Source organism: Canis lupus, chromosome 19 (assembly GCF_003254725.2).
Source record: "Canis lupus dingo isolate Sandy chromosome 19, ASM325472v2, whole genome shotgun sequence".
Classification (NCBI taxonomy): Eukaryota; Metazoa; Chordata; class Mammalia; order Carnivora; family Canidae; genus Canis; species Canis lupus.
Genome location: NC_064261.1, coordinates 13230479 through 13247641, shown reverse-complemented (window position 1 = coordinate 13247641; position 17163 = coordinate 13230479). Strand labels below are relative to the sequence as shown.

General features: G+C 36.1%; 3 protein-coding genes across 19 annotated transcripts in view; 2 read left to right on the top strand and 1 right to left on the bottom strand.

Annotated features, from left to right (window-relative positions):
• Nucleotides 1-17163, bottom strand: part of MFSD8 (major facilitator superfamily domain containing 8) — a 127362-nt gene that overhangs the window by 66562 nt on the left and 43637 nt on the right. For 5 of the 10 annotated variants that reach the window (XM_049097272.1, XM_049097270.1, XM_049097269.1 and 2 more), the window contains 2 exons: nucleotides 13218-14295; nucleotides 12707-12883 (listed from right to left, as the gene is read on the bottom strand). The exons of 3 other annotated variants lie outside the window; for them this stretch is intronic. In XM_049097272.1, the coding sequence (XP_048953229.1) occupies nucleotides 12707-12720 (14 nt within the window). In that variant the 5' untranslated portion in view covers nucleotides 12721-12883; nucleotides 13218-14295. The remainder of the gene's footprint in view (nucleotides 1-12706; nucleotides 12884-13217; nucleotides 14296-17163) is intronic. 2 more of the 10 variants (XM_049097271.1, XM_049097276.1) reach the window with 1 other exon arrangement.
• The window catches only part of ABHD18 (abhydrolase domain containing 18), a 46283-nt gene that overhangs the window by 16462 nt on the left and 12658 nt on the right, over nucleotides 1-17163 (top strand). For 3 of the 8 annotated variants that reach the window (XM_049097281.1, XM_049097280.1, XM_049097279.1), the window contains 5 exons: nucleotides 543-643; nucleotides 7799-7877; nucleotides 7983-8069; nucleotides 9802-9827; nucleotides 16677-16815. In XM_049097281.1, the coding sequence (XP_048953238.1) occupies nucleotides 543-643; nucleotides 7799-7877; nucleotides 7983-8069; nucleotides 9802-9827; nucleotides 16677-16815 (432 nt within the window). The other 5 variants (XM_049097282.1, XM_025420583.3, XM_035702235.2 and 2 more) reach the window with 5 other exon arrangements.
• Nucleotides 684-3606, top strand: LOC112642780 (cofilin-1-like). The gene has a single exon (XM_035702236.2). The coding sequence runs from the start codon at nucleotides 2043-2045 to the stop codon at nucleotides 2706-2708; it is 666 nt and encodes a 221-aa protein (XP_035558129.1). The 5' UTR covers nucleotides 684-2042; the 3' UTR covers nucleotides 2709-3606.

The following is a 17163-nucleotide window of genomic DNA, read 5'->3' as shown; positions in this document are numbered from 1 at the left end:
ACACAGAGAGAGAGAGAGAGAGAGAGAGGGAGGGAGGCAGAGACACAAGCAGAGGGAGAAGCAGGATCCATGCAGGGAGCCTGACGTGGGGACTTGATCCCGCATCTCCAGGATCATGCCCTGGGCTGAAGGCGGTGCTAAACCCCAGAGCCACCCGAGCTATGTCTTTGAAAGCTGAGTTGGGGGGTGATGCATGGATAGTACGGGCAGGTGAGTGTCAGGCTCGGTTTAGGCTCAGGTCATGATCCCAGGATCGTGAGATCAAAGCCCCACATTGGACTCTATGCTCAGTGCGAAGTCTGCTTAAGACTCTCTCCCTCTCCCTCTGCCCCTACCCACTGAGCTTGCTTGCTTTCTCTCTAAAATGAATAAATCTTAAAAAAAAAAAAAAAAAAAAAAAAAAAAACAACTAACTGGGGGAGAAAGAATATGTAGTCAAAGTTTTTAATTGAATAGAACTTTTTTATAGGAAAACATGTATGAAGACCAAGATATCTTAGTCTACATGTCTACGTTTTGGTTTTGCTTTTTTTTTTTTTTAGATTGAAGAGCAATCAGATTGTAAGATCCTAGATGGACACTTTGTTTCCCCCATGGCCCACTATGTGCCTGATATAATGCCAATTGAATCTGTTATTGCAAGGTAAGAATTTTTATCCAGAAACTTAAAGTAGTAAGTTTTTTTTAATTTACAATTATAAGAAAATCATTTCCATGTTATTTTTAATTGCTTAGTATTAATTACAGTCATTATTTGGCATTATTCCCATTAAATGTGGGGTGGGGCAGAATAAAAATATAGAGAGCTTTAGTATGTATTCAAACTTAAGTTGTTATCAACTTAAAATAGGCTGTTATACATATAAAATGATTTATATAAGCCTGATAGAACCACAAAGCTAAAACCTATTGGATAAACAAAAGACAAAAAGAAAGAAATCTAACCATACTTCTAGAGAAAATCATCAGATCACAAAGGAAGAGACAAAAACAAGGAAAGGAACAAGAATAATAAAATAGCCAGAAAACAATAAACAAAATGGCAATAATAAATTTGTATCTATCAATAATCACTTTAAATGTAAATCAACTAAACTCTTTATAATCAAAAGACAGACCAGCTGAATGGATTAAAAAACAGTACCTGGGGTTCCTGAGTGGCTCAGTTGGTTAAGCGTCTGCCCATTCAGCTCAGGTCGTGATCCTGGCATCCTGGGATCCAGCCCCATGTCCTGCTCCCTGCTTAGCAGGGAGTCTGCTTCTCCTTCTCCCTCTGCCCCTCCCCCTACTTGTGCGCACGCTCTCTCTCTCTCTCTCTCTCTCTCTCTCAAATAAATAAAGAAAATCTTAAAAACAAACAGGACCCAACTATATGCTGCCTATAAGAGACTTAGCGCTTGCAGGAGCATCTGGCTGACTTAGTTGGAAGAGCATGTGACTCTTGATCTCAGGGTCATGCGTTTGAGCCCCATGTTGGGTGTAGAGATAACTTACATAGTAAATAAACTAAAAAAAACCTGTTAAACAAAAAAGAGACTTCAGATAGAAGGACATACATAGACTGAACGGGATGGAAAAAGATATTCCATGCAAATGAATATCAAAAGAAAGTAGAGGTAGCTATATATCATACAAAATAGACTCTAAGACAAATATTGGATAAGGGACAAAGAAGGTCATGATATAATGGTAAAGGGATCAATCTAATGGGAATATAATAACATTTGTAAATATTTATGCACTCAATATAGGAGTGAAATATATATATAAAAAAATTAACAAACTTGGAAGGCAGCAATTAATACTAGGGAGCTTTGATACCTGACATGCAACAATAGATAGATAATCCAAACCGAAAATCAGTAAGAAAATATAGGATTCAAGCTATCCATTAGACCAGATGGACCTGGTTCAGTCGGATCCTGGCAGCAGCTGCAGCGGCTCTCATCTCTTCTGGCCTTTTTGCTATCTCCCTTTCGCTTCTGGAAACATAGCCTCTGGGCGTGGCCGTTTCTGACGGTGTCATCAAAGTGTTCAGTGACATGAAGGTACAGAAGTCTTCAACACCAGAGGAGGTGAAGAAGCGCAAGAAGGCAGTACTTTTCTGCCTGAGTGAGGACAAGAAGGACATCATCCTTGAGGAGGGCAAGGAGATCCTGGTAGGTACTGTGGGCCAGAATGTAGACAACCCCTTCGCCATCTTTGTCAAGATGCTACCAGACAAGGACTGCCGCTATGCCCTCTATGATGCAACCTATGAGACCAAGAAGAACAAGAAGGAGGACCTGGTGTTTATCTTCTGGGCATCTGAATCTGCACCCTTTAAGAGCAAAATGATTTATGCCAGCTTCAAGGATGCCATCAATAAAAAAAAGCTGACCAGGATCAAGCATGAATTACAAGCAAACTGCGATGAGGAGGTCAAGGACCGCTGCACCCTGGCAGAGAAACTGGGGGTAGTGCCATCATCTCTCTGGAGGGCAAGCCTTTGTGAGCCCCCTCCAGCCCCCTGCCTGGAGCATCTGGCAGCCCCAGACCTGCCCATGGGGGTTGCAGCTGCCCCCTTCCTGCCAGACCAAAGGGACTCGGGGGATCCCAGCAGGGGGAGGGCAATCTCTTCACCCCAGTTGCCAAACAGCCCCCTCACCCCCTGGACCTTCCTCCTCCCTCTATCCCTGATGGTTCTGGCTTTCCCAAACCCCTTTTGATCTTCTGATTCCTCTTGGGTTGAAGCAGACTAAGTTCCCCTAGGCACCTCAGTTTGGGGAGGAGCCTGTATTTTTTTTTTTTTAACGACACTCCAGTCCCCACCGGTTCCTCCCTTTTCCCATGCTGCAAACTTCTTTCTTTTTTTATTTTTATTTTTTTTAATTTTTATTTATTTATGATAGTCACAGAGAGAGAGAGAGAGAGAGAGAGAGGCAGAGACACAGGCAGAGGGAGAAGCAGGCTCCATGCACCGGGAGCCCGACGTGGGATTCGATCCCGGGTCTCCAGGATCGTGCCCTGGGCCAAAGGCAGGCGCCAAACCGCTGTGCCACCCAGGGATCCCCCATGCTGCAAACTTCTAACTGCAATAGTGACTCTGTGCTTGTCTGTTTAGTTCTGTGTATAAATGGAATGTTGTGGAGATGACCCTTCCTTGCACCGCCTGGTTCCCCTCCCCTTTTCTCCTGGTCTTGGCACTCATGGAAACAGGACCAGTAAGGGATCTTCAATTAAAAAAAAACCAACAGGGCAGCCTGGGTGGCTCAGCGGTTTAGCGCCACCTTCTGCCCAGGGCCTGATCCTGGAGACCCGGGATCAAGTCCCACCTCGGGCTCCCGGTGCATGGAGCCTGCTTCTCCCTCTGCCTGTGTCTCTGCCGCTCTCTCTCTGTGTCTCTCATGAATAAATAAAATCTTAAAAAAAAAAAAAACAACAACAACAACACACACAACAATAAAGAGACTCACTAAAAAAAAAAAAACCAGATGGACTTAACATTCACAAAACATATCCAACAGCATCAGGATATACATTCTTCTAAAATTCACAGGGAGTAGTCACCAGGATAGATCATATATCAGTCACAAAACAAATATTAATAAATTTAAGAAATTGAAATCATATCAAGCATCTTTTCCAACCACACTGGTATGAAACTAGAACAAGAAGAAAACTGGAAAATTCAAAAATATGTGTAAACAATATGCTATTGAAACACCAGTGGGTCAAAGAAGGAATCAAAAGAGAAATCAAAAAACACTTTGGGACAAATGATAATGAAAATACAACATACCCAAACTTAACACAGGACAGCAAAAGCAGTTCTGAGAGGCAGGTTCATAGTGGTAAACACTGACATTAAGAAAAAAGATCTTTTATTTACTTTTTTAAATTTTATTTATTTATTTATTTATGATAGTCACAGAGAGAGAGAGAGAGGCAGAGACACAGGCAGAGGGAGAAGCAGGCTCCATGCACCGGGAGCCCGATGTGGGATTCGATCCCGGGTCTCCAGGATCGTGCCCTGGGCCAAAGGCAGGCGCCAAACCGCTGCGCCACCCAGGGATCCCAAGAAAGATCTTTTATAAAAATAAACAACTTAGTTTATAATAGGAACTTAAAAGAAGAACAAACTAAGCCCAAAGTTAATGGAAGGAATTAGTGTAGATCAAAGAGGAAATAAATAGTACTATAAAGATAATAGAACAATGAAACTAAGAGCTGTAATTTTGAAAAGATAGAGAAAATGGACAAACTTTTATCTACACTAACCAAGAAGTAAAGAAAGAAGTCTCAAAACTAGAAATGAAAAAGGAGCCATTACAGTTGATATATAAATAAAAGAGTCATAGAGACTACTGTGAACAATTATGCAACAACCAATTGGACAACTTAGAAGAATTGGATAAATTTCTAGAAAGTACAACCTACCAAGACTTAATTATGAAGAAATACAAAATCTGAACAGACCAATTACCAAAAGGAGATTTAATCAGTAATCAGAAATTTCCTACAAAAAACAAGTCTAGGACCAGATGGCTACATTGGTGAATTCTGCCAAAAATTTAAAGAAGAATTAAAAACGACTCTCCTCAAACTCTTCAAAAAAATTGAAGAGGAGGGAGCCTTCTAAATTCATTTTACAAGGTCAACGTTACCTTGATACCAAAACCAGACATGGAAGCCATAAGAAAATTACAAGCCAATATTCCTAATGATCATAGATGTAAAAATCCTCAACAAAATACTAACAATCCAAATTCAACGATACACAAAAAGGATCATGTCCCATGATTAAGTGGAATTTATCCAAGGGATACAAAGATGGTTCAATATCTGTAAATCGATCACTGTGTTATACCAAAATGAAGGATAAAAATCATACGTTGATCTCAATAGAAATAGGAAAAGCATTTGACAAATTCAACATCCATTTACGATAAAAAAACTCTCAACAAACTATATAGAAGGAACATACGTCAATATAATAAAGGCTATATATGACAAGCTCATAGCTAACATCATGTCCCATTGGAGAAACTAAATTTTTTTTTCCTTTAAGATCAGGAACAAGACAAGTATGCACACTGTCACCACTTTAATTCAATAGAATAGTGGAAGTCCTAGCCAGAGCAATTAGGCAAGAAAAAGAAAGACATCTAAATCAGAAAGGAAGAGATAAAACTGTCTCTGTTTACAGATGACATGACATTATGTATAGAGAAGCCTGAAGGCTCCACCGAAAAACTGTTAGAACTAATAATAAGTTCAGTAAAGTTGCAGGATACAAACTGAATATACGAAAATCAATTGCATCTCTATGCACTAATACCAAGCCATCAGAAAGAAAAATTAAGAAAACAATCCTATTTCCAATTGCATCAAGAAGAATAAAATGCCTAGTGATAAATGTAAACCAAGGAGGTGAAAGATTAGTATGCTGCAAACTATAAGACATTGATGAAAGAAATTGAAGATGATACAAATAAATGGAAACATACTGCATGCTTATGGCTTAGAAAAATGAATATTGTTTAAACATCCATATGTTTGCAATCTACAGATGTATTACAATCTCTATCAAAATTCCAATGGCATTTTTCAAAAAAATACAACAAATAATCTTAAATTTTGTATGGAACCACAAAAACACCTGACTAGCCAAAGCAATCTTGAATAAGAACAACAAATCTGGAGGCATCATATTCCCTGATTTCAAATTTTTATACTATATAGCTATAGTAATCAAGAGTATGGAATCGGCATAAAAAGAGACACATTGATCAATGAAAGAGAATAGAGAGCCTAGATATAAATCCACCATATATGGTCACTTAATTTGTGACAAAAGAACCAAGAATATACAATGGGGAGAGTCTCTTCAGTAAATGGTATTAGGAAGACTGGACAGCTGTAGGCAAAAAATGAAACTGGACCAATATCTTGCACCAAACAAAAATTAATTCAAAATGGAGTAAAGACTTAAACATAATGCTGAAACTATAAAGCTCCTAGAAGAAAACATAGGCAGTCACCGGCTTGACATCAAGTCTTGAAGTTAAATTTTTTCTGGATCTGACACCCGAAGCAAGGCAACAAAAACAAAAATAAACAACTAGGCCTACATCAAACTAAAAAAGCTTCTGCACAGCAAAGGAGACTATCAACAAAAGGAAAGGGCAACCTATGAAATGGGAAAAAATATTTGCAAATCATATATCTGATAAGGGTTTAGTATCAAAATATCTAAACTTACACAACTTAAAGCAGAAAAACAAATGATTAAAAAATGGACAGAGTAACTAATTTGACATTTTTCCAAAGAAGATATTCATATGGTCAACAAGTACCTGAAAAGGTGCTGAACATCACTAATCATCAAGAAAATGATATAGCATAAAAACAGACCCCGAAATGCCAAATACCAAAAGCAAAACCACAATTAAATATCACCTCATACCTGTTAGAATGTCTATATGGAAAAAACATCAAATGAAAGGCAAAATACTACAATAAGAAGATGACAAGTAGGGAAAACTTTTTTCTTTTTTTTTTTTAAATTTTTAATTTAATTTAATTTTATTTATGATAGTCACACACACAGAGAGAGAGAGAGAGGCAGAGACACAGGCAGAGGGAGAAGCAGGCTCCATGCACCGGGAGCCCGAGGTGGGACTTGATCCCGGGTCTCCAGGATCACGCCCTGGGCCAAAGGCAGGCGCCAAACCGCTGCGCCACCCAGGGATCCCGGAAAACTTTTTTTTCTACCATGGATTGCTCTTACACTCCAAATTGAAAAGCAAATTTTTTAAAAAGATTTTTATTTATTTATTCATGAGAGACACAGAGAGAAAGAGAGGCAGAGACACAGGCAGAGGGAGAAGCAGGCTCCATGCAGGGAGCCTGACGTGGGACTCGATACTGGGTCTCGAGGATCATGCCCTGGACCGAAGGCGGCGCTAAATTGCTGAGCCACCCGGGCTGCCCGAAAAACAAAATTGATGACAAACTACTTTATTGATACAACAACAGCAAGCATTATTCCTATAAGGAGAAAAATCAGAGCTATCTAAAGAACTGTTTTTTCTAAGACTTACTTATATATATTGGTTTCTTTCCAAATAAGAATATATCATTATGCCATTTATTTTATTTATTTTTTTTTTAATTTTTATTTATTTATGATAGTCACAGAGAGAGAGAGAGAGGCAGAGACACAGGCAGAGGGAGAAGCAGGCTCCATGCACCGGGAGCCCGACGTGGGATTCGATCCCGGGTCTCCAGGATCGCGCCCTGGGCCAAAGGCAGGCGCCAAACCGCTGCGCCACCCAGGGATCCCTCATTATGCCATTTATAAAGCATATTTGTGGTATTGAGTGTGACAAAACATGAGAGACTCCTAACTCTGGGAAACGAACAAAGAGTAGCAGAAGAGGAGGTGGGCAGGGTGGTGGGGTAATTGGGTGACAGGCACTGAGAACAGAACTTGATGGGATGAGCACTGGGTGTTATACTATATGTTGGCAAATCGAACTTCAATAAAAATAAAAAGATAAACTTGTATTGAACTAGGTAAAAATGATTACAATAAATTCTGCATTTATATTGTACTGAATATCTTAATATCCTAATACAAAGCAAGTTTATAATATCTTAGTTGCCTTTGTGCAAACATTAATCATAATTTGAATGTCAAAAATCTGAATGATCTTTTCTCCCAAATAATTTAATTATGTAACTTCTACAAATTGAAAGTTAGTTAAAAAAATCCGTTAAAGAGAATTTCATTGATGTGTTTTGTTTTAAATAGGTTCCAACTTATAGTTCCTAAAGAATGGAACAGCAAATATAAACCTGTATGCATTCATCTTGCTGGAACGGGAGATCATGTAAGACTCTATTATGATACCTTAATCCATAATTTGTTAACATATTGTGTGTAACACAGATGTGGTTATTATATTCTTTAAGTATGTCATCTTTTCTTTCCTTAGCATTACTGGAGACGACGAACGCTAATGGCTCGTCCTATGATTAAAGAAGCCCGAATGGCCTCTCTGTTATTAGAAAACCCTTATTATATCCTTTTGTAATACCTAGAAATCCTTTATTTATTTATTCACAGATTTAGTTATCAAAAGGAATGATAGTAACCAGCTTTTCTAAACCAGTTAAATTTAGTTGTCAGTTGAGAAAATATTTAAGAAGCAAGGACACAGTGAAAAATTATTTCATGCCTTTAAAAAACCAATGTAGGGATTATGCTTCTACTGTATAATAAAGATAAATTGTACTTCTTTTTCTTGTAAAACTTATGCTGGATTTTAATATTAATAAGTCAAATGTTTGCTGTTAAGGAAACCCTCATGTTTTAAATGCATTTACATTTAAGTCATCAGTTGAGGTTTAGAACAGTACTTAACTTAACTTTCAAGATGACGTCAGACTATTCCCAGAAGAAGAAACGAAAGTGATGCACAGATATAAAGAAATATTCAGCGCTGCTGGTAATAAGAGAAATGCAAAGCTAAAGCAACATTACCAAATATTTTAAAAATAAAACACTATAGTTGTGAGGCTATTGTAAAAACAAATAGGCACTCTTATTACTATTGGCTATGAAAACCAGTTTAATACTTTGGGAAAGCATTTTTACCATATGTATCAGGAGCCTTAAAAAATGTTATGTCTTTTGACAGTGATTTTGATTCTTGGAAATTTATTCTAAGGACAAAATACAAAGGAAAGGGGGGGGTGCATAGGTGGTTCAGTCTATTAAGCATCCAACTCGATTTCAGCTCAGGTCATGCTCTCAGGGTTATAAGATTGAGCCCTGCATTGGACTCTGCACTGTGCATAGAGCCTACTTAAGATTCTCTCTCACCTTCTCCCTCTGCCCCTCTCCCCATTAAAAAAAAAAAAACAAAAACAAAAGAGAAAGTAATAGAAAAGAGAAAAGATACTCATATAGCTTTATTTATAATAGTAAGATATTAGGAATAGCTTAAATGTCTAACAATAAAAAAATGGTTGAGTAAATTGTGGCTCATAATATTAGAATGTTATACAGTTAATTATGTTTTTTGCTCTACCACTTACCATTTGTATAACCTCAGACCTGTTACTTAACCTTTTAGTACCTCAATTTTTCATTGGTAAATGGGAATAATCTCTGAGGTCACTCTAAGTATTAAGTAGTTAATACTGTCTAGAATGCCTGGTAAATAACAGACATTCAGTAAATTTTAATGGTTATTATTAAAAAGTTTACAATAATGTATGAAAAATATGCAAAATTCAAAAACAAAACTCTATGGTATGACATAGATAAGCAAAAAACCTAAAAATAGAAAATCAATCTAAAAAAAACTGTGCATAAGGAAAAAATACTGGAAATAACACCAAAATATGAATATGGTTGTCTGTAGATGAAGTAGTTCTTCTTCTAATATGCTTTTCTGTATTTTCTAGATTTTCTGTAATCAACATATAAACATGAAAAAAACCTTCATTTTAAAAATTAAGTTGAAGATTGCACAACTCTGGATATACTAAACATATTAAACTGTACCCTTAAAATGGGTGAATTGTATGGTATGTGTCATCAATAAAGATGTTTTTAAAAAGAAAATAGAAAAATAAGTTGAAAAACCTGAGAACTCCAACAAAACAGCCTATTTGAGATAACTAGAAAATAATTATTTCAGTATCAAATTGTGTACAAATATAACTAATTTGCTTAAGTTAATGTGTTTAAGACACAGACTGTATTTAATTATTTTAAAACTTTCTCTTTGACCCACATTCTTAAATGGCTGCAGGAAACCCAAGGACCAAATGTAAGTATATGTCACCTTCACTTTTGTAGTCTTTATACCAAATTTTCAGCAGTATTAAAATTTTTGTTAGTCTTCAGTTAATCATTTTTAAGTTTAACATGCAAATGTTATTTGGGGAAATAATTCTGTTGTAAAACTATAGTAGGAATGTTGACTTAAATTTTTATTTTAAACTTTTTCACTTAAAATGTTTGATAAGAGAAATTTTTAGTAGGCCTCTGGAAGATATATTTTATTTGTAAAATGGTAATTGAAGAAATGTTTCATACATTTTCCTTCTTAAAGTACATTTACTTCATGAAATAAAACACCAATCTTCTTACAATTTATGGTAGAGGTAATCTGAAGATAATCTCTTTTTGGTCTTTTAAAATAATGAACTTTGAAGGCAATTTTTTTGTATTTCCATAATCTATATTGTTTTTGGTTTTAATTCATTCAATAAATGTTTGATCTAAGACATTGGAAAGATAGCAACAAAAAGACAAGGTCTTTACTGTCATAGAGCTTACATTCTAGGATGAGAGATAAAAATAAATAAGATGATTTTGGATATTTATCAATGCCATGAAGAAAATAAAGCAGGGCAATCAAGTGAAGAATAATAGAGGGTAGCTGCAGGGTTGAAGTAGTATTAGCTATAAGGACATGATATGAGAAGGAGCCACCAAGGTGAAGACCTTGAGGAAGAGAGGGTGAATAAATGAAAAGCCTGTTATAAGCATGAAATAGGAGAGTTAATATAAGGTCAGAAATGTAGGCAAGGGCCAGATTTATGAAGAGCCATGTGATTCGAGTTTTACTGTAAGTACAGTTGTAAAACTTTGGAGGACTTGATTTGTGTTTTTTTTTATATAAATCTTTTTTTTTAATTTTTATTTATTTATGATAGTCACAGAGAGAGAGAGAGAGAGAGAGAGAGAGAGAGAGAGGCAGAGACATAGGCAGAGGGAGAAGCAGGCTCCATGCACCGGGAGCCCGACGTGGGATTCGATCCCAGGTCTCCAGGATCACGCCCTGGGCCAAAGGCAGGCGCTAAACCAGTGCGCCACCCAGGGATCCCTGATTTGTGTTTTTAAAGGCTCATTTTGGCTTACTAAGACAAGAGCAGCAGCAGAAAATTAAATAGAAAGCTACTGCAACAATGCAGGGGAAGAAAGCAACTTTAAGGTAGTGGCAGTAAAGATGGAAAGAAGTTCTAATGGATTTGAGATATAATTTTGAAGTTGAAATAAGACTTGTTGATAAATTGGATATTGTTGGTAAATCAAAAGTTCTGACTCGTATGTGTTAAATTAGTGATGTTATTAGACTTACAGGTGGAAAAGTTAAGTAGGTAGTTATAAAGTTCTGGAAAGGTAGATTTAGAAGTCACATGTTCTCTGTGGTCATGACATGGAAGAGGTACAGATGAAAGTGAGATGGGTTGGAAGCAAAGCTATAACTTTGGAGGATAGTTTAGAATAAACTTAGTGAGGGGCATATGGGTGGCTCAGTCGGTTAAGGATCTGACTCTTGATCTCAGCTGGTCTTGCTCTCAAGGTTGTGAATTCAAGCCCCACATTAGGCTCCATCTAGGCTTGGAGGCTACTTTTTTTTTAAATGTATAAATGTATTTTTTCATATGTATACATTTATATATATATGTATAAATATACATATATGAATAAACTTTGTGAAATCTGAAAATTAATGTCCAAGCTAAATAGTTAAAGAATTCTTATTCAGGAACTGAGCTCTGAATTCAGAATTAGGTGTGTCATTTTTACCCTGTCTATTGGTGCTTAAAAACCCAAAAGAGTTTATTGGGTTATAATTAGAGGCAACATGGTTTTAACAGAAAGATTGACTTTGACTAAGTCACACAGACATAGGTTACAATCATAACTTGCCATTTAATAATTGATCTTGGTCTGAGTATTTGTTACCTCATTTATAAAGTAGAAATACTATATAGTTTCTTCCACACAGAATTGATGTGAGAATCATGTTTATAAAATATACTATTATATATCATATATCCAAGAGATATAATACACCAATATATTTGAGTTTTTCAAATAATTCATCATAGGAAATGGCTTGTAATTTAAATTATTTTTATCTGACTTTTTAAAAGGCCTCTTATGCCTATTTTCATCAAAAATTCTTAAATATTTTGAGACTGGGTTCACTGTTAGAAATAACTACTGTCCCAGAACCCCACCTCAGTAACTTATATATAAAAGAGCAAACTGAGGTATACCTGAGAATTCAAAGTTCCATACAAGGCGAAAACAATCAGGGAAATTATGCGATTATAAATAGATCATTGGAATGAGGATAGGAAACAAATATAAGGGTAATGAGCTCTTTTATGAGGAAGCACATGTATGATCTATTTTGACAGAGTTTCCATAGAGAGAAATTCTGCCTTATGGACTTAGAGCTCTGAGAGGAGGATGTGGTAGGACAGTGGATATAATAAGCTCTTTGGGGGCCAGAATTCTGTTTTTCACAACTTGGCATTCCTATGGCAGGCACCTGGTTCTTTGTGCAGAACCACTCTACATATACACATAATAAACAACCATTGATAAAATGAATTTTTGTACATCTTGACAAGGTTTCATCCAGTAGCCAACTATGTATGTCTTTATGTGAACTAAATTTTGAAAATAGATTCTAACTTGGACGCTTTACTAATAAGATAGTATTGTCTTTTATCACTATACAGGCATACCTTGGAGATATTGTGGGTTCAGTTCCAGACCACTGCAATAAAGGGAATATTGCAATAAAGCTACTTAATTTTTTTTTGGTTTCCAGTGCATATAAAAATTATGTTTATACTATAGTCTAAGTGTACAATAGCATTATTTCTAAAGACAAATACATACCTTAATTTTAACATATTTTATTGCTGAGGCGCCTAGGTGGCTCAGTCATTTGAGCCTTCAACTCTTGATTTCGGCTTGGGTCATAATCTCAGCGTCATGGGATCAAGCCCCGTGTTGGGTTCCCTGTTCAGCTGGGAATCTGCTCCCCATCTCCTTCTGCCCTCCACCTCTCTCTCACTAAAATAAATAAATAGATCTTTAAAAATATATTTTTTATTGCTTCCAGTTATGGAATGAAGAAGTCACAGGAATAAAAAGGTACAGCATAGAGAATATAGTCAATGGTATTATAATATTGTATAAGGTAACAGATGATAGGTACAGTTGTGGTGAGCATAGCATAACATAAAGACTTGTCAACTCACTATGTTGTACACCTGAAATTAATGGAACATTGTGTGTCAACTATACTTCAATAAAATAAAATGAAATAAAAAGCTTTATTGCTTAAAAATGCTAACCATTATCAGAGCTTTCAGAGTGTCATATCTCTGCTGGTGGAGGGTCTTACCTCAATGTTGATGGCTACTGAGTGATCAGGAGTGGTGGTTACTGAAGGTTGGGTGGCTGTGATAATTTCTTAAAACAATAACAAAGTTTGCCACATCAATTTACTCTTCCTTTCACAATTTCTTTAAAGCATGGGATGCTGTTTCATAGCATTTTACCTTCAACAGAACTTTCAAAATTGGAGTCCATCCTTTCAAACCCTGCCACTGATTTATCAACTAAGTTTATGTAATATTTTAAATCCTTTGTTGTCACTCAGCAATTTTTCATAGCATCTTTACCAAGTTTAGATTCCATCTCAAGAAAGCATTTTTTTGTTCAACCATAAGAAGCAATTCCTCGTCCATTAAAGGTTTATCATGAGATTGCAGCAATTCAGTCTCATCCTCGGACTTTACTTCTGATTCTAGTTCCTTTGCTATTTCTACCACATCTACAGTTACTCCACTGAAAGTCAAAGTCATCCATGAGGGTTGGAATCTGATTCTTTCAAACTCCTGTGAATATTGATATGTTGACCTCTTTTCATGAATCACAAGTGACCTTACTGGCATCTAGAATGGTGACCCCTTTCCACGAGGTTTTTAATTAGCTTTGCCCAAATCCATCAGAGAAATCATTATCTATAGTAGCTATAGCCTTATGAAATGTAGTTCTTAAATAATAAGACTTGAGAGTCAAAATTATTCCTTGATCCATGCGCAATAGAATGAATGTTGCATTAGCAGGCCTGAAAACATTAATCTTGTTTTACTCCCCAATAGAGCTCTTGGGTAACTAGATGCATTGTCAATGCAGTAGGAATTTTTTTCTGAGCTGTTAGTCTCAACAGTGGTCTTAAAATAGTTTGTAAACTGTGTTGTCAAGAGATACACTGTCATCTAAGCTTTGTTTGTTCCATTCATAGAACAAGAAATAGTAGATTTAGCATAATTACTAGGAGCCCTAGGATTTTTGAAATGGTAAATGAGTCCTGGCTTCTACTTAATGACACCAGCTGCATTAGCCTCTAACAAGACAGCCCCTTCTTTGAAGCTTTGAAGCCAGGCATTGATATCTCCTCTCCAGCTGTGAAAGTCCTAGATGGCAAAAAGAAAAAAAAAAAAAAAGGAAAAAGAAAGAAAGAAAATCTGTTTAGTGTAGTCACTCTCATTATTTATCTCAGCTAGATCTTCTGGATAACTTGCTATAGCTTTCACATCAGCATGCACTTCTTCACCTTGCACTTTGTTATAGAGATGGTTTCCTTTCTTCTTCTTTTTAAGATTTATTTTATTTTAGAGAGAGAGTGTGTGTGTGAGAGTTGGGGGAGGAGCAGAAGGAGAGAGAGAGAATCTCAAGCAGACTCCCCACTGAGCATGGAGCCTGAAGTGGGGCTCAATCTCATGACCCGGAGATCATGACCTGAGCTGAAATCAAATTAGTCGCTTAACCACTGAGCCACACAGGTGCCCCAATGGCTTTCTTTCTTAAACCTCTTGAACCAACCTCTTTTAGCTTCAAATTGTTCTTCAGCATCTTCACCTCCTCAGCCTTCAAAGAATTGAAGAGAGGTAGGGCCTTCCTCTGGAATAGGCTTTGGCTTAAGGGAATATTGTGGCTGTTTTGATTTTCTATCCAGACCAGTAAAACTATCTCCACATTGGCAAGGAAACTATTTTGTTTTCTATTTTGTATGTTCATTGGAGTGGTACTTTTAATTTTCTTCAAGAACTTTTCCTTTACATTCACAGCTTGGCTAACTGCAGCATGAGGGCTATCTTAGGTTTTGATATCCCTTGCTTTCTGAGTTTGATCATTTCTAGCTTTTGATTTCTATTTATTTAGTGCTCGCTTCGGCAGCACATAGACTAAAATTGATTTCTATTTATTTGTTTTTTTGTTTATTTATAAGATTTTAAGTAATCTCAATACTCAACATAGGGCTCGAACTTACAATCTTAAGATCAAGAGTCACATGCTCTACTAAACCACTAAACCACTCAGGTGGCCCTCTAGCTTTTGATTTAAAGTGAGAGACATGTGACTCCCCTTTTCACTTGCTCACAGAAACCATTGTAGGAGTATTAACTAGCCTACATTCAAGGTGGTTATGTCTTTGGGGAATAGGACGGTGGGAGAGAGAGACGGAGGTGAACAGCCAGTCAGGGGAGCAATCAGAACACACATCACATTTGTCCATTAAGTTTGCAGTTCCATGGTGCCCCAAAACAACTACAACTATAACATCACAGATCACCATAACAAATACTATTGTATTTTTTGTTATTACAAAAAAGTTTTAAAATTACTGAAATGTGACTGAGACATGAAGTTAGCAAATGCTGTTGAATAAATAGCACCAATAGACTTAATCGACACAGGGTTGCCATAAACCTTCAATTTCTAAGGAATACAATATCTCAAAAGTACAATAAAATGAAGTATGTCTGTATAAGAATGGTTCTGGAATCTAAAAAGATCTATGTAAGTGCTGCTTCTGAGGAAATGTACTTACATGTAAAATTAATTTCTAAAGACAAAATTCTAGTTGAATTGGCCTTTAAGTTAATCAAAATATGTATTTTTATAAAAAATTACTTTTCCAACCAACTTTTAATCATAAAATAAATAAGTCATAGAGATGAAAAGTACACCATAGGGAATATAGTCAAGAACATTTTAATAACCTTGTATAGTGCCAGTAACTACAATTACCATGGTGAGCACTGAGTAATGAGTATGTCTATATACATATATGTATACAGCTGAAACTGATAATAACATGTTAATTGTACAATTAAAAAATCAAAATTTTCAGGCAGCCCCGGTGGCTCAGTGGTTTAGCGCCGCCTGCAGCCCAGGGCATGATCCTGGAGACCCGGGATCGAGTCCCATGTCAGGCTCCCTGCATGGAGCCTGCTTCTCCCTCTGCCTGTGTCCCTGCCTCTCTCTCTCTCTCCTCTCTGTGTATTCTCATGAATGAATAAATAAAATCTTTAAAAACCAAAATTTTCCAGTTGATTATATTAATAAATTGTGTATTTTGTGAAAATAAGCAACATTTAAGATTTTAGAAGTAATAAATATTAGGTCAAATTCTTTTACATTGCTTTTTAAAAATATTTATGCTTGAAGTTATGTTGTGATAATAGGAGGGACAACTATAAATGGGGTTTTTTAACAGTTTTTTTGAACACTATCAAATAAATACTATTCCTGGGCTTCAAAAATAGTTAAATAATTGAAATTCAATCAAGATTCAATAAAGAGCAGATATAGCTTTAAAGATAAGTTTTAATTAACTGTAGAATGTTAGCACTCTAATTCCATCAATTTATTCATTGTTTTACTCAGCTATCTGGTCCTTTAAAAGAAAAACATGAAAAAAAAAAAACATGAAATCTTGCTGCCTGTTGAAATCTGCATATGTTAAAATGTAAATACATAAATAATTTTCTCTTTTGTCTTGTGAGGCTAGAAGGTCCAGCTTAAAAAACGTGTCTGACCTTTTTGTGATGGGAGGAGCTCTTGTTTTAGAATCTACAGCTCTCTTGCACTGGCTAGAGAGAGAGGGTTATGGACCTCTAGGAATGACCGGAATATCCATGGGAGGACATGTAAGCCTTTTAATTTCAACTGATATTTAATTATGGTTATGTTCATAAGATTTAGAGAATGTAGTTATTTTAAAAATTCACTTGAGGTATGGAATTAATTTTAGTTTTGGTAAAAGCAGAAACTGGTTTCAAACTTTTGTTCCAATTACAATGATTTTTTGGGTATGATTTAAGGAGACATTTTATTACTTCACAGTTATAGCTCAGGTATTGATTAATATTTTATTAAAAGTTGATTTTTCATAAAACTTCTCACATCTCAAGTATAAATGCCTTATTTTGCTGTTAAATTGGTGAAGATAGTGAGTTTGGAAAATACTTTTCATTTATATCTTATCTCTATCCCCA

What these genes read in the sequence shown, in the direction of transcription:
- LOC112642780 (XM_035702236.2), top strand. Translation starts at nt 2,043, where the DNA reads ATGAAGGTACAGAAGTCTTCAACACCAGAGGAGGTGAAGAAGCGCAAG.